The 22407-nt window shown below is 37.2% G+C and overlaps 1 protein-coding gene across 2 annotated transcripts in view; it reads left to right on the forward strand.

Annotated features, from left to right (window-relative positions):
• The first annotated feature begins 3304 nt into the window (after positions 1 to 3304).
• HDAC2 (histone deacetylase 2) overlaps positions 3305 to 22407 on the forward strand; it is a 40507-nt gene continuing 21404 nt past the window's right edge. For both annotated transcript variants that reach the window (XM_059941377.1, XM_059941378.1), the window contains exons 1-6: positions 3305 to 3628; positions 13627 to 13739; positions 14861 to 14978; positions 16899 to 16973; positions 17454 to 17592; positions 19597 to 19738. In XM_059941377.1, the coding sequence (XP_059797360.1) occupies positions 3577 to 3628; positions 13627 to 13739; positions 14861 to 14978; positions 16899 to 16973; positions 17454 to 17592; positions 19597 to 19738 (639 nt within the window). In that variant the 5' untranslated portion in view covers positions 3305 to 3576. The remainder of the gene's footprint in view (positions 3629 to 13626; positions 13740 to 14860; positions 14979 to 16898; positions 16974 to 17453; positions 17593 to 19596; positions 19739 to 22407) is intronic.

Below are 22407 nucleotides of genomic sequence, written 5' to 3' on the forward strand. Positions count from 1 at the left end.
ACAGTAATCAAAACAGCATGGTATTGGCACAAAAACAGACATATGCATCCATGGAACAGAACAGAGATCCCAGAAATAGACTCACACACCTAAAGTAGAGTAATCGTTGACAAAGGAGGCAAGAATATAAAATGGAGAAAAGACAGTCTCTTCAGCAAGTGGTGTTGGGAAAGCTCGACAGCCACATATAAATCAAGGAAGTTAGAACACTCCCTCACACCATACACAAAAATAAACTCAAATGGCTTAAAGCCTTAAATATAAGATATGATACTATAAAACTCCTAGAAGAGAACACAGGCAAAACATTCTCTGACATAAATTGTAGCAATGTTTTCTTAGGTTAGTCTCCCAAGGCAACAGAAATAAAAGCAAAAATAAACAAATGGGATCTAATTAAACTTATATGCTTTTGCAGAGCAAAGGAAATATGCCAAACGACAAGACAACATATGGACTGGGAGAAAATATTTGCAAACAATGCAACAACAAGGGCTTAATTTCCAAAATATACAAACAGCTCATACAACTCAATAACAAAAAACTAAAAACTAAAAAATGGAACAAAAAACTAAACAACCCAGTCAGAAAATGGGCAGAAGACCTAAATAAACATTTCTCTAAAGACATACAGATGGGCAATAGGCACATGAAAAGATGCTCAACATTGTTAACTATTAGAGAAATGCAAATCAAAACTACAATGAGGCATCACCTCGCACTGGTCAGAATGGCCATTATTAAAAAGTTTTTTAAGTTTTTTGTTTTTATTACACAATGGAATATTACTCAGCCATAAGAAAGAGTGAAATAATGCTATTTGCAGCAACATGGATGGACCTAGAGATTATCGTACTAAGTGAAGTAAACCAAAAAGAGGAGGACAAATACCATATGATATCACTTATATGTGGAATCTAAAATATGATATAAATGACTTATTTACAGAACAGAAACAGATTCACAGACATAAAAAACAAACTTATGGTTACTAAAGGGGAAAGGGGATGGGGAAGGGATAATTTAGGAGTTTGGAATTAGCAGATACAAGCTACTATATATAAAATAAACAACAAGGTCCTACTGTATAGCACAGGGAACTATATTCAATATCCTGTAATACCCATAATGGAAAAGAATATAAAAAGGTACACATATATACTTTAAAAAGTATACATATATATATATATAAAACTGAATCACTTTGCTGTACACCAGAAACTAACATAACATTGTAAATCAACTATATTTCAATTAAAAAACTAAAAATAGATAAATAAAATTATTAAATAATAATTAATATAACAAGTTCCTCAACCAGTCAAAATATATAAATATATGTCCGGGCTCTTTTCACATGTTCAAGGTTAGGTGCTGTGGATGCCAACGGTAATAATTATTACTGGTATTATAACAATAATCCTAATAATCCCTTATATTCACATAGTTCTTTATTGTTTAAAAACTATTCTGTATTAATTTTCTTATTTGAGGTACTCTATATTCACATGAGGAATTACTCTCCAAGTAATACTGCCCCATTTTACAGATAAGGCAATTCAGACAATCGAGTGACTTGCCCCAAGTCATAGGCATACACATATACTTATGTGCAAGACACAGTCGCTCCTCTCATGACTCTCTGTTCTAATGAGAAGTTCAGAGAAGTTGTAGGCAACTGCAACATGGTGAGTGTGGAGCTAGAGGGGTACAAGTCACATCCAGGCAGTGAGGGGCCGAAAAAACAGACTCCGGGGTGGGGAAGAAGTAGTCAGGGAAGTGTTCCAGAAGTAGACAAAGTCTCACTTCAGAATCCACTATGCTGGCTCTGAGAAGAACATTAGTTTCTACTAAATTAACTTATTCTGTTCTCAGAATGTACCAAGTTGATTTTGGACTTGATAGAGTAAAACTTTTGAAGTCAATACCATGCAATTTTTACCTCTGAGTCAAAGTTTCTCACTCTGGTTCCTGTACCAACTGCATCAGTTACCCGGGGTGCCTGCTAAAAATACAGACTTGGGTAAAGGGCGATGGAGGCTACCCTGGACTTTTTCTAAATTTCTTGGGGATGAGGTCCAGGAAAATTGCTGCTTTAAGTATGAACTACTTCGGGATTTTGAAGTCAAATAGTAAAATAAAGAGGATATTTTTGGTAGTGGCTCTGAATAATTCCTGCTTCAATAAGGCCTTTTTTTTTTTTTTTTTTTTTAATGGGGGTGAGGGATAGTGTGTATTTTGGGAAAACTATAAATGTCAAATGGTACAGGGGAATAAGAGTTCTATGTAGCAGACTGTCAGCCTCTGCCTCCCCCCAGTAACCTGCAAGGTGGCTGGCTTAGAGTAGGTAGGTGCTCGATGTTTGTTGACTTGTTGAACACAGGGACAAAGGTATTTATAACTTCCAAGAGTTTTTAAAGTCCTTTCTCTGAACTTCTGCACCAATCTTTCCATGCCCAGCCATCAGTAGCAGTCATAATGGAGTAGCTAGGGTGTGTGGATTCTGGAGAAAGACTGAAATCAAACTCCAGACCATCAACATTTGAGAGGATCAAGTTCCTTAATCTCCCCATTTATAAAGAAGGAGTAGAAATAATACTTACATCCCAGCGTTGTTGGGAGTCTCAATTGAGTTAACAGGTTATCTATTACAAATAGGTATCAATGAAATACATCATAAATGCAAACACTCAGAACCCTATCCAACACATAAATGCATTCCATAAATGCCCATTCAAACCCAGGTACTCCTTAATGTCTGCAGCAGGTCCCCTTAACAGGTCAGAACCTCCGAGCAATTATCAGCAGAAAATGAAAAAATAAATGAAATCCACGACGACCCAGTATAGGGATCGTGGGCTGCAGCTCGGCGGGTTCCATGAGGTCGAAGGGGTGGGGCAGTGGTCTCTCCCCGCCCGGCTCAGAGCACGTGGTCCGCCCGGGCGGGAGCTTCGCCACAGTGGGGGAGGGGAGCGGCGTGGGACATCGCGGAGGGGGTCTAGGCGGCCCCGGCTACGGTTGAGCAGGCGCCTACTGCGCAGGCTCAAGATAGGCGCAACCACTGTGCGAAGATCCGAAGGGGGGGGAGCGTTCACCTGGCTCCACGCTCCCTTTACTTACGGAGCGAAATCCTGACTCTTTTTAAAAATCGTTTTCCGACTGTATTTGTAGCCGCCCTGCGCAAGTTGTTCATCATTAGAAGGCCTCCTTCCCCAGAACTGAAGAGGCCTCTTTCTCTAGTCGTGCCCCCTCCTCCCCCGTGGAGTCACAGTGGACGCGCCCCACCTCCCCTCAGCCTCCGGAGGTGGTTTGGCTGCCCCCTCCTCCTCCCCAGTGTCGCGAGTTGGCGCCGCTGCCACCCCCCGGTCCGCGCTCTTGGCCACTCGGCCGGGCGGTACCGAGCCCTCCCGGCACTCCCCTCCTGTCTTCCCTCCGACCCTCCGGCCTGCCTTTCCCCGCGGCACTGCCACCCCCACACCTTCGCCCCAGCCCTCTTCTCTCCCCGCCGAGCCGCGGCGGCAGCAGCAGCAGCAGCAGCCAGAGGAGGAGCCGGAGGCGGCGGTGGCCGGGGAGCCCATGGCGTACAGTCAGGGAGGCGGCAAGAAGAAAGTCTGCTACTACTACGATGGTGAGAGGCCGGCCGGCGGGTGGGTGGGCGGGAAGGGCTGCGGCGCCGGGCCCGGAGCCGCATCTGGCTCTGCGGCCGCCGTCGCGAGTGGTCGCCGGTGCTGAGGGGTCAGGAGGAGGGACCGACGTTTGGCCGCATCTTAACCCATTCGCGACCCGACGCTGTCTGGCAGCCTCCGCGGGGAGCTAAGCGGACGCCCCACTTTTCCGTCCTGCCCCTCTCCCTCCCGCAGTGCGGTCCGCCGCCGGCCTACTCTGGCTTCGTGCTGGTGCGAAGGAGACGGCCCTCCCTCGCGCCTCTCCCGTCCGCCGCTCGTGGGAGGGAGGTTTGGGGTCCCCTGCTCCGGCCGCCTGCACCCGATTTCTCCCCCTGGGTCAAAACAGCTACCCCGGCCCAGACTCCACACAAAGCCTCACTGCCGCGAGAGCTCCGCCCCTCGAGCCCCCATCCCTCCTCTCCCCTCCTCCGCTCCCCTCTGTCCCCGGCTGGCCCGAGTGTCTTCTTTCTCTGCCGCCGGCCTCTCCCCCGGACCCCTCGACCCGGGTGGGTGCTGGAGAGTAGCCCCTGAGGGTGGGGGCCCACGTGCGCCTTGAGGCGCGTTCACACCCCTGTTTTGCGTGGGCTCCATCCCTCTCCTTTGTTTGCCGGGTTCTTTGAGCGCCACTTTCTCAGCATTCAAATGAAAAGGCTTCACTTCCTCAATAAAAATGAGGGTTTTCGAGTTTGAGGTAGTCAGGCTTCACGGGAAATAAGACGGTGGTAGGGCATCGTAGAGCTGTTGCTGCTTGTGTTGTCGATCAGACTCGACGGGTCCTGGCTTGCCTCTCTGAGAGGTGGTTACCACCCACCCCTTTGTTGCTTTGTTCGATCAGGAAATACCGTGCTTTGGAGGTGTGGGACAGATAGCATTGGCATTTGGCTTGCGAAGGCTGTTTCTAGGCGATGGGAGTCCTGGTGCAGGAAAACTTTGAGGAGCAGTGCAGAAAGTGCTAAATAATCAGAAAAGCTTGAGCTCATGGAACAGTAAATTATAAAAGTCAGACAGTTTCATTTTAGGGGTTCTTCTCATTTGCAATTTGAGCAGTAAGTCTTCTTGAATCCTGTTTCTTGTGCCAGTCAAAATACAATGAAAGGAGCGGTTACCTTTTTTAGATTGCACAAAGACGATAACTTGGTAAATAGTTCCTAGTAGGTTACTCTCCAGAGAAGAAATTCTAAAATTTAACAAAGAAACTAGGTTCAGAGACTTGAAAGTCCATCTGATTTGTGTGAAGCGATACAAATTTTGGAAGCTGTTTACTACATTCAATGTATTATGAACCATAAAATCTTAGAGCAGTGGGAAGATTTTACAGGACTAGGTCAGAATAAATCTGACTTTAATTTTAAAATGGCCATATCATATCTCTTCAGTTAGCAAAGATGAATCATTTTAATGCCTATTTATATAAAATAACCACTTGTGTCATTTGTGGAAAAATCTAAAATCTTACAGAAGAAATCTAAATTGTTTGATATTTGGTAGCTGGTGCTAAATAGTCACAGCTATGTTTTTAAAATATTTTTTGAGAGAACTGCATGTATGTGTGATACAAATTGATTTGAAATTATGCCATCATGGGGGGTGGAGATGGGAGTACATTTTAATTTTAACGTGAATTATTAACGTTTCTTAAAGTTAATTCTTTAAGAATTCACGCATATTTTGGGTCACTGGCCTGGTCTTGCATTCCATGACCAAATTGGAAAGTAAATAACTATGTATGTAAGTTAATTTTTAAAACAACATTGTTTCTCTAAGGTTTAGAGATTTGCTGTTGTCAGGGCTTTGGGTAGAGAAGAAAGGTTTTAAAAGGTTGGGGAGCTGTTAGTTGCTGTTGACAGTGATAGGCTCCGATGAAGTAAGCTGCTTGGAACTTCTTGTCACCAGGCTTGAACCGTAGAACCAGGAGGAGGTACACTTAAGTTGCAGTTTTATCAGCTATTTGTTCCTGGGCCTGTTTATGATGAGCCTTTGTTGAGGGAATGGGAGCAAGTACTGGATTGCAGTACTTGATAGGAAGGGGGGATGCAGACTTGATAGAGTAATCTTTGATTGTGACTTAAGTACTTTGTAGTGGACCATACAACTGCATTATATGATGGCCAACAGCAGGTGTATAACTGAATGTTTGGGTATCTCTGGTTAGGTTATCTGTCTTTTGTCTATGGCTCTTCCTTGACTAATTTTTAGAATGGAATTTGTAGTTGCTTACATTTGGAATATGCTTTGAGTTCTTTTCGTGGGCGTGGGGCTAATAAAATATTTTGCAGAGGTTATTAAATTGAAGGGGTATTATTATGCTGTTTCTTTGTATGTGATAGTATGTTAAGCTGTGCATAGTTAATTCCAAAGCTTACATTTTCATCACCAGAAAAACCCTATTTTGTCAGCTTATAAAGGCAGCGATAGTAGTTTTTTCTTTTTTTAATTGTGAGGAAAGAGGATGCAAGTAAAGCAGCTTGTGCACAGGGAACTGACTCTAAGATACACAACATGGATTGGATTGGGAGTGTGTGGTGTCAATAATAATAGGACCTTAATCTATTAGACTAGAATAGCTGGTTTTAACTTGTTAGTAAAGGAAGTAGAAGGAAGAAAGATAAAGAGGAAAGGAGTGAAGTAGCAAATTCTGTAACCATAGGAATCCTACCTTTAGGCTTACTGGGACCATTAGGACTACTCTTGGTGACACAGAGAGAATGTCTAGCAAATGAAAGGGGCTTCTAAAGACATATGTTCTTTTCTCTGTACACATTACAGTCTTCAGTATCATACCCTTTAGATCACTGGAATGATGGTTTCAAGTGAACCTTCAGGCACTGATGGATAAAGTATTCTTAAAACTTTGAGGACAAGTAAGAGAAGTTTTTACTTCTCTTATTGCAGCTATTGACTCATGACTCATTTCCAAAAACGTATATCTAAGTCTTGATCTTCTAGTATATACTACAAGATTGTCAATAATCTGTAAACGATATAGTTAGATCCCTTCTGGCTTTAAAATAACGTGACTTCTGGGAATTCCCTGGCAATGTGGTGGTTAGGGCTCTGAGCTTCCACTGCAGGGGGCATGGGTTCTACCCCTGATTGGGGAACTGAGATCCCACACGCCACACAGAGTGGCCCAAAGAGAAAAAAATAAAAAGTAAAAAATAAAATGATGTGATTCTGTACTTAAATGTAATTAGCAAACCAAGCTTTGTTAGGCTCTGATTAAATACTCACATTATTAATACTTTATCTAGAAATGTTAAGTGTACTTTCTTTTAAATTAAGCTTGAGGCCAATTACATTTAGTGTCTTTTACTGTATATACAATATAATAGGGTTGTATATGTACATAATTTATATGATTACATGCATTGCTCTGTGTTGTATTTTTCCCTTCTCTGATAAGATACATCAAACTATTTGGAGACAAGTGGTTCAGAGAAAAGCACTCAACACTGTACAAAGAGTTACCGAGATCATGTCTCCCAATATACTCCTAGTTTACTGTAGCACATGATAAGAATTCTGCTTGGCAGCCAACTGTTGACAGATTTCCTTAGACGTTTACTTATAACAGTGATGCCAAAGCCTTTTGCTAGGTAGTCTTTAATGTAATTGCATGGGTTCTTAGGTATAGTATAAATCGTTATTATCCATAAAATAGGTAATCTTTTCTTTGGAGGCAAATCAGGGTGCTGAATGAATTATAGCAGCAGTTCACAAATACTAATGGTTTTAATTGCACATCATTAATTTAAACATAGTAGAACATAAGACTGAGATTTTCATATACTTGGATTCTCTTCCCCCAGATTTTTTTTTACCATTTACGTCCTTCAGATTTCACCTTTTCAGAGAAGCTTTTCCCTATTACCTTAATCCGTTACTGCTTTTCTCCCTATTAATTATACCACCTAAGTTTTGTCTCTCTTCCCACTAGAATATAAACTTCATGAGGACAGAGTCTGTTTTGCTGATGTCTATACTTTCACCAGCCTAAATATAAATAAATAAATAAACACATTTTTTACATTATTGATGAATAAATGATTAATACCTTATATTTTTATAGCTGGAGCACTTTCATATAATATTCTCTCTAATTCTTACACCCACTCAAGTTACAGACAGGTAGGATGAGTGGCGTTTTATTTATTTTCCCCGTGAAAATAGATTCGTATCTCTGTTTGACTCATTCCACTACTTAATCCTTTTCTACATTGTCTAGTTTTAATGTCCAAGGAGAGATCAACATCTGGTACCTAAAAGATTTTTCTTTTTTCCTTTGGTGACCCAAGAGTGGAACTATTGCCATGGCTACAAAAAAAAAAAAAAAAGGAGGTTTCTCTGCTACCAAAAAAAAAAAAAAGTATTAGTAATTATGTCTTTCCATTAACAAAAATTTTAAATGCTTGTGTTGACAAATCCTTAAAGGAAACAGTTGGAATTGGGGAGGGAGGGTAGTTATCTCTTAGGGAATAATAACAGCATTGAAACATGGATGAGATAAGATTTAAAAGTTCAAGTGTAAGGGTGAAGTCAGCTTTGGGTTCAGAAATATCAAATGGGCTTAAAGTTCCTACTGTGTGCCAGGTAGAGAAAAGATTGAAGTCCTAAGAAGAAAATATAAGACCGTATTAGAAATAAATGCTGGAAAGGGTGTGGAAAAAAGGGAACTCTCCTACACTGTTGGTGGAGATGTAAATTGGTACAGCCTCTACGGAGAACAGCGTGGAGGTTCCTTAAAAAACTGAAAATAGAGCTACCATATGATCCAGCAATCCCACTCCTGGTCATATATCTGGAGAAAACTCTAATTCAAAAAGATACATGCACCCCAGGACTTCCCTAATGGCGCAGTGGTTAAGAATCTGCCTGCCAATGCAGGGGTCACAGGTTTGAGCCCTGGTCTGGGAAGATCCCACATGCCGTGGAGCAACTAAGCCTGTGCGCCACAACTACTGAGCCTGCACTCTAGAGCCCGCGGGCCACAACTACTGAAGCCCGCACGCCTAGAGCCCATGCTCCACAACAAGAGAAGCCACCTCATTGAGAAGCCCGCGCACCACGACAAAGAGTAGCTCCCTCTCACTGCAACTAGAGAAAGCCCACACGCAGCAACAAATACCCAACGCAGCCAAAATTAAATAAATAAATTGATTTAAAAAAAAAAAGGATACATGCACCCCAATGTTCATTGCAGCACTGTTTACAACAGCCAAGACATGGAAGCAACCTAGATTTCCAGCGACAGAGGAATGGATAATGGTGTGGTACATATATACCTATATTACTCAACCGTAAAAAAGAATAAAATAATGCCATTTGCAGCCACATGGATGGACTTAGAGATTATCATACTAAGTAAAGTAAGTCAGACAGAGAAAGGCAAATATCATATGATATCACTTATATGTGGAACCTAAAAAAATGATGCAAATGAACTTATTATACGTGGAACCTAAAAAAATGATGCAAATGAACTTACAAAACAGAAACAAGACTCACAGACTTAGGAAACAAATTTATGGTTATTACCAAAGGGGAAAGGTGGGAGGGAGGGATAAATTAGGAATTTGGGATTAACATATACACACTACTATATGTAAAATAGCAACTCTGTATAATACTGTATAGCACAGGGAACTCTACTCAGTACTATGTAATAACTTATGTGAGAAAAGCATCTGAAAAAGAATAGATATATGTATATGTATAACTGAATCACTTTGCTGTACATGTGAAACTAACACAACGTTGTAAATCAACTCTACTCCAATGTAAAATAAAAATCTAAAAAATTAAAAAAAATGTCTTTAAGGAGAAAAAAAAATAAGACGGTAAGATAGTAAGAGAGGGGACCTTTGTAGGGTAAATCGGACAAGGGAAGGCCTGAAGGCAGAGAATGGGCCAGCCTCCTTAAAAGAGTTTTCCTACGTAAGACATTGCAAACTTCAAAGGCTGGGTAGTTAGAAAGAACCTGGTGCACTTAACAGAAAGGAAGCCAAGAGGAAGACATGGGGGAACTGTAGGGTGCCAGGCCAAGTAGTAAAGGGCCAGACCACACAAGAGTTTGTGCTAAGAGATTTGGACTTGAATATTCAGGAAGCAGAAAGCCATTGAAGGTTTCTTAAGTAGAGAGAACTCTGGAAAGTGGAGAAAGAATGGTTAAAGAGTAATAGAATGTGAACACTGAAAGCAAGAATTGAGTATATATTGGTCCACGTACAAGATAATGATTGCAACTGATAGACATGGACATATTTAAGAGAAGTTTTGGGAGTAAAACCTATAGAACTTGTTGATGGATTGGAAATGGAGTTGGGGCTTTGTGATGACTCAATAAAGGATGGCTCCTACATTTCTGAACTGAGCAGTTAGGTGACTTATTCCTGAGAGGAGAGGATTTAGGGCAGCACTCTTGATTCACTGACTTACCCAAGCACCTGCCTGGCGCACGGTAGGCTCTTGGTCTGTTCAGTGAATGAGTGAACTTGAGAAACCCCTGATATTTAAAGGTTGGTGGAGGAGTGGCTGTGGGGTGGTAGTAAAGTCCAGGAAAGTGGTATTATGGAAGCCAAGAGTGAATGTTTCAAGAAGTGGCCAGTGTGTTAAAGCCGCTAGTGGACTAACTGGTCTGTGGAAGACAAAAATAATACAGTAGCTCTCTGTTTTTTCCTGAATCATTTTTTAGTCAGCTTTTCTTCAGGGGTATATTTTATATTTCATAGTCCTGAAATCCAAAATTACCTGAAAAGTGAAAAAAAAATTTTTGTAACTCATTTGGAATCAAAAGCTTAACCTGAATTAACGTTTATCATCTTTATTCCTCTTATTCTGAATATTCGTACATTTTTGCTACTGAAATATTAATGTTTGATTACAGAATGCCACCCAGTCTCCAGGTTATCACATAATATCTGGCAGATGTATCATTTTACATTTATAAAATCTGAAAAAGTCTGAAATATATCTAGTCTCAAGGACTTTAGACGACTTTAGATAAAAGAGATTGTAGACCTTAGTAGCCACTTCTCTTCTGATAGCTTCTTGAAGAGTGAGCAGTTTTGAAAATTTTGCAGATAACTAAATCTTTTTGGTAATTACTTCACATTGACGAAGTTTGTTGTATTCAAGGAACCACTTTGAGCTAATTTTCCTGGATACTTATTTCATTGGTAAAGCATTTTTAAGTATTTTGATGAAAATCAGGGTAACATTTTAAGTGCCCAAATTACGTTACTGACCATTTAAATCAGATGAATGAAATCCATAGGTTTTTAAAACTAATAAAAGCCATTTTATCTTTATGAAAAAGTGGATGGTTGCAAAGCACCCATGTAGAGAATTTTGTGATAGGGGATTAAGCAGGAAAAAAGTTGGAGATGGTTCTTTTAGACCCCCCTTACATTTTGGAAGAATTCTTCATAAGCCAGATAGCAGTTATCTGTAGCTTGGCTGCCCTTGTGGACATGTATCATTTAAGTAGTGTACATATTCTTCTTTTTAAAAAAAAAAATTAATTTTTGGCTGCATTGGGTCTTTGTTGCTGCGCGCGGGCTTTCTCTAGTTGCAGAGGTGGGGTCTACTCTTCCTTGCAGTGTGCACGCAGGCTTCTCATTGCGGTGGCTTCTCTTGTTAAAGAGCATAGGCTCTAGGTGCACGGGCTTCAGTACTTGTGGCACGCAGGCTTGGTAGTTGGGGCACGCAGGCTTAGTAGTTGTGGCGCATGGGCTTGGTTGTTCCGCGGCATGTGGGATCTTACCGGACCAGGGATCGAACCCGTGTGCCTGTATTAATGTCCTTTTCTTGTCAGGCTTCCCCCTACCATTTCTTTCTAGGTTCTATAAGTGCCGTTGCTTTCCCAGTAGCTACTACTTAAGAAGATTGGCAGAGTTGCCTTGCCTGAGTTTGAATCTAGCTCCTCTATTGCTAGCTATGTGACTTTGACGGTATCACCTGACTTGTCTGCATCTCATCCATCTTCACTATTATAAAATAGGAAAGTAGTAATAATACCTACATCGTAGGGTTGTTGAGAAGATTAACAGATAATACACATGAAGTGCTTAGAATAGTGCCTTCTAGTAAGCTCTCAATAAATGTTAATTATTGCTAACATCTTTTTTTATCAAGCACTCTTGCTGAGAAATTGCAACTGTACTTTCCCTTCTATAGATTATTGTGGTCTTCCCCATTATTAGATTAGTGATTACTTTTCACTGGATTCTCAGTATGTACATAACTAGAGTATTTGATCTTAAGATACGGTAGATATTAGAGACATTTCATCTTGATAATTCTTACACAGGGGCAGATGGAAGTTATGTGAAGACTAGTTTCTTTATTCTTACTCTCGTTATCTCCTTTGGTAGTGATGATAACTTAGAAATACCTTCCTTGCATTAACCTTAGGTCAGTGATGCTTTGTATCTCTAGTGGGCTTTCTACATCTAAGAATTCATTGAGACCAGGCTGCTTTCAAGGAACTTCATGTGTACTACCATGATGTAGAGCAGAGCTTTATAGCTTGGGAGGGAGTTTCCTGCATTCATAGCCTCTGAATTGTGATAAATGCAGAGGAGTGTCCCCATAGCTCTGCTTTGCTAATTGTATTGTCTTAGCTTTACCGTTGGTACAGATTAAGAAAGGTTACTTTCCTTTTAAATGACCGTGTGTATATATGAATTGTTTTCAGAAGAGAGCTTGTGTTGAAAATGAAGAGTTAAGTAAATTAGAGGTGCGGTACCAACAAAATCAATTAGTAGTAGTATTAGAAACGGGTATGTTATAAAAGTGAATGTTCATCCTGGACTGTTATCAAAAATATGGAAGAGAGAAGCAAAAGTTTTTGAATTCCTAGTTTACATTAAACAAACAAAAAAGGTGTGTATTTAGGCAGGATTTTGAAAGATTTTTTTTGATCTAGAAGGGGAGTAAATGGCATTCTTTATCCCTAGTTTTTATTATATGAACCCATGTTTAAATGATTAACTTCAAACCATTAAAATCAGCTTGACTATCCTAACAAAATTTTAGAATTGATTATTTAAAAACTAGAATTAGTACTGAAGGTAATTTCTAATAAAGGCTGTTGTAAAAATTATCCATTACATTACAAAAATGGTATATATTTAAGTGGCATCCTTAACACTTTTTATTATGGAAACACTGGATCTTTACCTAAAAGTATTAATTTTGTTGAAATTTGGTAGACAAAAATCTGGGATTTTGGTGTTATTTTATTTAAAGTAAATCTTACGTGTCAGTTTTAAGACCTTGGGATGTAATATATCATAAAAAAAATAGGTTAGGAATTATAACTTTTTAATCGTGAAGAATGAGAAAAAATATCCTTATTACCTTGAAAAATGTAGTAAGTATGTCATCATAGCAAAACTTTATTTAGGATCCAAATTTCAGTTACCAAAATTTCCCTTATTGACGGTGATATGGATATATAAAACATTGTAGCCACGATAATACCAACTATAAAGGATTTTTGGCATGCCAGTGAATTATCCAAGAAGCAATATTTGCTATAAAATTTTTAAGTCATACTGGTGAAACTCAGAGAATGTACCTTAAGCATGTAAATTTGCCAGTAAATACTAAAAGTAGGTATCACTCTAAGGAACAAAAACTCCTTTTGTAAGTGAGTAAAGAGTATTTTATTTGGAGTAATCCTAAATAAGAAAGTTCAGTAAACTAAAAATCAGAAAAGCTTGCTTGCCTTAATCTTTGAACAAACGTAATGTATTGATGGAGTCATCAGTATGTAAAAGTGTGCATAGGATCTTGGTTTTCTAATACAGTTTGAAAGTTGCAAAATCTAAAATTATTATTTAAGATTTCAAATAAAGCTTATTTAGGTGATAAATGTCTAATGGTGGACACATAAATCTAAATAGTTCATGAAGATTCTCTTGTCTGTATTGTTCATTTTGTCTCTTTCCTCTTTTAGGTGATATTGGAAATTATTATTATGGACAGGGTCATCCCATGAAACCTCATAGGATCCGCATGACCCATAACTTGCTGCTAAATTATGGCTTGTATAGAAAAATGGAAATATATGTGAGTATACCTTTCGGTAAATATTCACTGTTTGTTTATTTGTTTGTTTAAACCACTACTTTGAAACTTTGTTTTCAAAGTTGGAGGGCATTTAGCAGGTGAAAAGGTGTGGAAGAAAACAGAAACTCCTTTTTTTGTTTTATTCTTCAGAGAAAACTTGAAAGTGTGGGAGCTGTGGCCTCTTTTTTTCCCCCCTATTCCTTCAACCATTTTAAAAAACAGTTTCCCTTCCCCAGGTTTTCACATAACTGGAGACCAACTCAATTTAGCATACTAAATATTTTTGTTATGATTATTATTGACCTGTCTGCTGCTGAAGAGTTGACCTGGGACTGTTACAAAAGAATTATGCAGAAAATTAATCCTACCAACATTTGTCGGCATATAGGAACACTGTATTAGTGAGCAAGCAAAGTGTCTATTTTGTAGAAGATGTGGGAGTATAGATAAACAGATATAAGATGCAACAATTCTTATTCACTTGGGGAGAAAAGAAAGACTTGAAGCAGTTAACAATGTTGGGTAATATATGTGAGCTTCTTTGTTTCAGATTGTAGACATTTAGAGAAGAAGAGTTGGATAAGACTTTCAGTCAGGAAGCCTTGTGGCAGAAGTGTGTCATAAATGAAAAGATCCTAGGAACAAGGATGATTTGGATAGTCAAAGGAAAAGGAAGAGAGATCATGAACTAATAGAGAATGAATCTCATTCTACCTGAATGAGTCTTACTCAGCCTTCCTGAAGCTTTTTGGTCATTGATGAAGTTACTGGATATAGAGCAGGAGGTTTGTGATAGAAAATAAGAGAAAGTAGAGTTTATGAACGTGGATTAGTCTTTAGAAGGGTTGACCTATTTCCACTAAAATAAAAGTGATTAATTCATAGTTGGTGTTAGGCCTGCCTAATCCTTTTTAAAGGAATATGAATTATCTTTAGATTTGGTTTCTATTTTCTAAAACACACATGTATAAATTTGGATTTGCTTTGGAATTTATCTGTTTTGTTCTGGCAGACCTAGTTCTTTTGAGAGTATTGTTAGGGGAAATTGTATACTTTGTGTTTGGTAACCCTGATGTAACCAGTTGTAATTCCACAACTCTGACATTTATTTTTCTTCACAGAGGCCCCATAAAGCCACTGCTGAAGAAATGACAAAATACCACAGCGACGAGTACATCAAATTTCTGCGTTCAATAAGACCAGATAACATGTCTGAGTATAGTAAGCAGATGCAGAGATGTACGTTTCTATGTTAAAAGTATATATTAGTAGTGATAAATATAAATGAGTACTTTTAGAAGCTTGTAATTAGTTATCCAAATCTAGGTATTTTCCTTATCTAAAATATTGTTTTAATTATTTACTGATTTAAAAAGTCCGTGTAACAATACTAAAGCTACTTTAAAAAAAAAGAAAAAAAAAAACCTACTTGAAGCTTATTGGTCTGCCAAACTTCCAAAGGGCTATTTGGATCTTCTTTGCGTTCTGTTTTGGTTCCTTGTTAACTTCGGGATAATGGATATTGGTGGGGAGACCTCACTCCCCTGCTTTTTAAAAAAAAATGATTGTACTTTGGCCTTAGCTCGGTGTGTATACCTCTTGTCTTCTGTTTAGGTGCTTTAGTTAATCTGGACTATTCCAGAAAGTTCCAAAAAACAAAACTGAATTTGCCTCCTGTAGGCAACTGTTTACATTGAATTTACAACCACCTGCTTACATTGTATTAGGTATTGTAAGTAATCTAGAGGTGATTTAAATACATGGGAGGATGTTCCATGGGTGTATGCAAATAGTATATAAGGGATTTGAGCATCTCCAGATTTTGGTGTCTTCAGGGTCTTGGAACCACTCCCTTGTGGATACCAAGGGACAATTGTACATATAATTTGTACTTCCCTTTGTTGTATTAGTGAAGCTTTTGGTTGTCTTCTACATAGTGTTCTCTTTTGTAGATAAAAGGTATTTTATTATTAGAGATTGGTTGACTTGAAGATGGAATGCAAAATGTCATTCGAAAATGACTGGAACGGTGTCTTTTAAAGCTTGATACTGGAATTCATTCTCATCAATGTTTTTATTGATGGACTTCAGTAATGATTTTTTTTAAAAAAGAACAATTTCAATAATACTAAATTAAGTGTAGTTGCTAGACATCTCATAAATTCATAGAATTTCATGTACATTTCTACCATAGATTATCTCATTTGATTCAATAAAATGCTATAATATAAATAGATATTATTTGTCCCTGTTTTTTCAGTGGGGATTCAGGCTTAGATTAAGTCATGGGTAGCCCTAAGGTAAATGAATTAACAGGATTGGTTTAAAATTTACATAATACTGAATTGTATTAAGATTGTGATCATATCTGAATAGCAGGAAGCTAAAATTTATTCATTATAGTGTCAATAAATTAAGGATGTACAAAGCTATCTAAAATAATAACCCTTTTTTGAAGAGGATATAAATTAAGGGATGAGGAGAAACTGAGAATGGGTTATATGCATCACAACATATTTAGTTCCTCTTTCATTCAATACTGAGGAACTAAATATGTCGTGATGTGTGGTATATCTGCATGTGTTGTCTCCTTGTGCCTTAAATATTTCTTCTGTATCTTGACTGTCATGAGCGTAGTTAATTCTTACCATCTTTCAAGATCAATGCTAACCATGGATGTAGGGAACCAACTGTTACATCTTTTTGGTAATCATTAAAATACATTTCAAAGTTTTGGATGTTCTGTGTACTTAAGGAGTTTTAAAGAATGTAAATCATAAAGCAACTGAAGTTACTTATTTAAAGTTTTTAGAATTTTGATTAATTTACTGTCATATATTTAAGGAGAAATGCCTGGAAAATTTAAGCCCATGTTTTAATTAAATAACACCAAATACCTTTTATATTTTGATAGCTATTGATTTCTTGTTAGTAAAGCAGACATATTCCACAAATAATCATGTTAAGAATTGGTGGTGGTATTTCACATATAGCACTTTAACTGCCTTGGAAAAAATTGCAAACTTTAGATTACTGCTGTGCTGTGTATGTTTTATGATTGCATCAAACATACATTATTTGTAGGAAATAGTTTTTGTAAGAAAAGACTTTCATTAATTCACAGAATGAATTGAAATTAATGAAATCCATCTTCCACAGTTAATGTTGGAGAGGATTGTCCAGTGTTTGATGGACTCTTTGAGTTTTGTCAGCTTTCAACTGGTGGTTCAGTTGGTAAGTGTCCTGATTTGGTCAAATTTGAAAGTTGATTTAAACTTGGTATGTATCTTTTGGGTTATTTGCTTAGAACAAGTTTTAATAGTGGCGGATTTTAATAACAAAAAGTGTGTTTATAGCAGAGTACAGTTGTCTTTAACTGGGCCCCCCTCCATGTTTTGGGATCATAATGTCTCAAACTTTTTTTTTTAATTTTCAGTTTTTTACTTCAGTTGCATTTTCACTTAGAGACTTCTTCTAGCTACCATTGTCACTACTCTTTTCCATCTATGTGCTCTTATTTAATCAGATCACAACTATAGGAAAATAGTTATCTAAGGAGAAACTGTTAGTGCCCTTGATAATGATCCTTTTATGGTTTTATACTCTTCTGCTTATTTGCTTATGCATGGCATACTCTTTCCACTAGGGCTTTTGTCTAGTTATACTAATTTTTTATCTTAAACATTTAAAAGTCTCCTCTGTCTTGTTTGTTAGCTGGGGCTGTGAAGTTAAACCGACAACAAACTGATATGGCTGTTAACTGGGCTGGAGGATTACATCATGCTAAGAAATCAGAAGCATCAGGATTCTGTTATGTTAATGATATTGTGCTTGCCATCCTTGAATTACTAAAGTAAGTTAATTTGTGTTGATGTTTTTCCTATGAAAAAGTGTTTTATTTAAAACAATAAAAATCTATGGCTTAAAAAAAAAAGTGAACAGTGGGTTGAAAATAGTTAATGGTGAATCATCATCTGTGGATTCATTCCAACCCATTGTAAAAATACAGGAAATTTGCCCAGTCCTTGGATTATTAAGAATGAGAAGTACATATCAATGTTTGAGGCTCCATTAAGTACCTTTCTAAAAAATATTAGGAGTAGTTTGACAATTTAGATTGGAGGTATAGTTTTAATTAATGAAAAATGACATGATCCTAGAAGTTTATGTTCTAACATTTTGTAAGTTTTAACTTTTGAAGGCAAAAATTTGAAACCTATGTTAAAGGAAATTTGTTTACCTATTGAATGAGACCAGCTAACTGCCTAGCTTCCACATAGAATGGGGTTTTGTGCTAATGGATATAATTATCTAAGTTACTAAAGGAGTTAAAGTTATTCTTGACTGCAGTTTGAGAGCAATATCTATAGCGGTATTTGTGATTTTGGAGATTACAAAGTTAGATTTTTTACCCTCATTAGTTAAAACACATCTTAGCAGATTCTACTTCAGATTGTAACAAATTGGTGTTTTCTTAACTTTGAAAGTGTTCTTGCCTGAAGTTATTCCATGCAAACTATTTATAAAGGCTAATTTTTCAGTTACTTAAAATTAGGTATTGACTCCTTCAATAAACAACTGATCTGTATCAATTGACTAATTGAGAGCCAAGCAAAACCCGTTGAAATCATTTGCCTTGTTTTTTAATTCACTGTTGATGTTGGTTGCTGTGTCTTCGTCTCTGAGTAGCAGTTCTTGCCTGCATGCTAACAGTCTTAACAGGTTTAATGTAGTTTCTCTGGACACACTTCTTCAACTAGTGCAAACTTGATTTAATTAATTGACTATTGGAAACAGCTTATGAGCAACTCAGACACTTAACTTTGTTCACACTTTTTTTTTTCTTTTTTTAAGAAAGTCTATGATGAGACATTCTGGTTTTTATTTTCCAAGTTTCTGAATGTTGCTTTCCTGCTAGTTGAGGATATTCTTGTGAGTGCTTAGTCGGTAATGTCAGCAGCCTGCATTGTATTCTTTTAACATGGTTGTGGTATTATTGTAAAATAAACACAGTGCTCTGCCATCTAATCCCATAATAATCCTCACTTCATTGTGCCTTGAAAGGATGATATATGAAATTCACTTTCCTTGTTTCTTGTTTTGACATGGGTATGCACTGGTTATAAGATGTCCAGTATGGTGATACATGTGGCTCTTAAAATGCATTCGAATTTTACTGAGATTTGTAGTTCTCCAAGCAGCACTGTGATGTGATGAGAATACCACTTGTGGTTTCTGTCACAAGCACTCAGTTGAAATAAAAAAGAAGCCATAGACAATACATGAACAAACGAGCATGGCCATATTTCAGTAACACTTTACTTACGGGCATTGAAATTTGAATTTCATTTAATTGTCACATATCACGAAATTATTGTTTTGATTGTATTTTTCAGCCATTTAAAAATGTTAAAAACTATTCTTATCTCAAAAGGCTATACAAAAAGAGGCCATTGTCCAAATTGGGACTATGGACCATAGATTGCCAAACCCTATTTTATAATACTAAAGATATGCTAGAGAGATGTTTTAAAGTAACAATCTTAAGTAAGGTATAATCTTCAGTTATTAATGTACAGAAACATATACTATGTTTTTAAAGCAGAATAGGGCAGATTTCACAGAGTAAATACATTTTCTCACCTAGATTGGGTTTAAAGGGAAGATTTAAAGGTCTGAGGCTCAAACTGTAACTTCAGGATGGTCTCTTTGAATGGTGTCTTAGGCTGGAAGTAAAGAAAAGAAAGGGGATTAAACATTCTGGAATGCAGGAGCTCAAAAATAGGTTTCCTGAATCCATGGTGGTTTTTCCCATCTCAAAACCTTTTTGAAAACTTACTTAAGGTTTTGTTTTCAGGTATCATCAGAGAGTCTTATATATTGATATTGATATACATCATGGTGATGGTGTTGAAGAAGCTTTTTATACAACAGATCGTGTAATGACTGTATCATTCCATAAATATGGGGAATACTTTCCTGGAACAGGAGACTTGAGGGTAAGACTGAATTCTGTCTGAATAAATATTATGAGATTAACCTAGGAGGTTAGTAATCTTACACCTGAACTAATGTTTCTCTGAGTCATTAATTTGAAGCTTGTATGAAGGATTAGTCATTTTATATGCTATAACATTTGTTGGAATTCACTTTTGCTGACTACAAGCAAACATTCAACGAGAACTTAAAGGGCTTTCTTTTGCTGAGCTTTTTTCTTTGGTTGAATAAATATTTTTGAACATCCACAAAGCATGAAGCAGTTTTCTTGATGTTCAGTTTGAATCTTCAAAACCTACTTGATGGTAGCCTGTATTGCTGTTGAATATAAAGATTGGTGGAATAAAATAATTGAGTCTTTTTAAGGTTCTTGTACTGCCCTCCTTTTATGATTGGTCTTTATTTAATTGGTCTAATTTTAATCCCTTTTTTTCTTTAGGCTTCTGAAATTTGTAATGTATGTATATTCTCTCTCTCTCCCGCCCCCCCCCCCCCCCCCCCGCCTTGGGGAGAGAAAGAATATCATAGCTTATCCCGCCTGCCTATTACATTAAGTGCATTTATTTCTGTATTTCTGTTATCTTCTTTCATTTGGTGCTCTTGAAGTTGTTTAGTTTTTTTTTTTGCTCCACTAGAGGTTTGGTTTTTTGAACCAAACTACAAACATGTTGAAGTTTATTCCGAAATTTAAACCGCTGTTTTTAGTTTAGCTGTATTATATGGGAGATTTCTTTTGGCATGGCATTCAACATTAGTCCCAAGCTGTTTTGTTAAGGTTGTTTTTCAGATCTGTGGTATGTCTTTATAGTTTAACAACCGAAAGTTTAGAGCGACCTTAAAGTAGTCTTCAAATATATGACTTAATTATTCGATCACAAGGTTGTGCTCTTTCAGTAAGAATTCAGATAGTGAAACCTTTCTTTATCTATAAGTGGGTAAGAGGTCATTTGTTTCATTTATTTCAGTTTAAATTATGTGGCTTTTAAAATAATTTATATTTTCAGTTCTTTCTTGCCGTGTTAGCTCATTCAGTAACTTTCCCCACTTGGTCTTGTCTTACAGACCAGTGGTTCCCAAAGATTGATCCTTAAACTAGCAGAATCACTGTCACCTGACAACTTAGAAGCACATATTCTCAGACTTTAGGAACTCTGGATGATTCTTTTCTGCACACTAAAGTTTGAGAACCACTGTTCTAAACCAGTAGAATTTGTTTGTGTATAACCATTGCACTCTGGTAGAAATTAAGCAAAAGCTTTCCAGCTTTAAGCTTAAAGAAAGTGTCTTTGCAATACAATTCTGATAATCTCAGAAATAGCAAATGGAAGCCTCTGTTTTAATTTCTAACAATGTACTTGAAGTTGTTAGAAAATATTGGAGAATATGTGTTTTAAAAAGGTTGAGAATGACTTTCAATATCTCTTTTCTTAGGATTTTTATACTCCCTGTATAAAATGTCAAAATTTTTTCCTTTTGCATATTATAAAGGTGTCCCCCAAATTTAGGAAACTAAAATCAACTGCTTCATTATATGTGCAGTTGTATTTGGACTTTCGTGAAACTTGAGTATAACTTAATAAACATTACCTTTTCTACCTGACAATTCATTCTAAATCAGAAAAGAAGGCTAGTCTAAGCTTAGATTGTTGTTAGAACTATGCTTGCATTTATTAGATCAGTAGTCTAGGTGAAAGAAAAAAACCGAAGGTGTGATAAAGTAGTAGTTGTGGAATAAGAAATGGAAGGTGTAAAACTTGGTCCAACAAAGGCCACAGTTCTGAGTTACCAGCCTTTAGCTAGAGTGAGAAGTGCTGACCAACTTTCTGTATTGTGAAATCTTAGTGTCGTCAACATGTATTCCAACTGTGTGTTTAGTGCAGAAGTCTAGGGATTTACAGTTCTTTAAGTTTGTCCACATGTGTATAGTTTGTATTTAGTTATATAAAAATTTAGATTGTTTAAGAAAAATTGTAGGAGTGAGTGTGTAATTTCATGCTTTTTCATTGAAAGTTGGATCATAATAACTCTAATATTGAAGAGTAAGCTATGCTTTTTAAAAAAATGGATTCAAGCTGAGACCGTTCCATGAGAGATAAGGGAAGAACATGTATTTGTATTAGTAATTCTAAAGATTCATATATATTGAGACATTATACAGTTGACCCTTGAAGAATGAAGGGGTCGGGGCGCTGACTCCTGTGCAGTTGAAAATCTGCATATGACTCTGACTCCCCAAAAGCATAAATACTTAATAGCCTTCGTGATAATATAAAGTCAATTAACATATTCTGTATATGTATACCTACATGTATTTTCTGAATTCATAACATACCTAACTTTTTCTTAATTTTTAAAAATATTTCTAGACTGCAGTCATGTGCAAGTTTTTTCAGGTTGTTGCAAATTTCCCGAAAAATTTTCCAATACATTTATTGAAAAAAATCTGCATGTAAGTGGACCCACAATTCAAACCCTGTTTTTTAAGGGTCAACTGTAATTTAAAACATGTAAGAATCAGTTACCCCCAATCCTTTGATGTTGTAGTTAAAGCACTGTTTTGTAGAAATGTCTCTACCGTATCTTCTAGGAATATACAGTTGACCCTTGAACAACACAGGTTTGAACTTCTATGTAGATTGTTTTCAATAAATAATTACTACAGTGCTACACA

Source organism: Balaenoptera ricei, chromosome 12 (genome assembly GCF_028023285.1).
Source record: "Balaenoptera ricei isolate mBalRic1 chromosome 12, mBalRic1.hap2, whole genome shotgun sequence".
Lineage (NCBI taxonomy): Eukaryota > Metazoa > Chordata > Mammalia > Artiodactyla > Balaenopteridae > Balaenoptera > Balaenoptera ricei.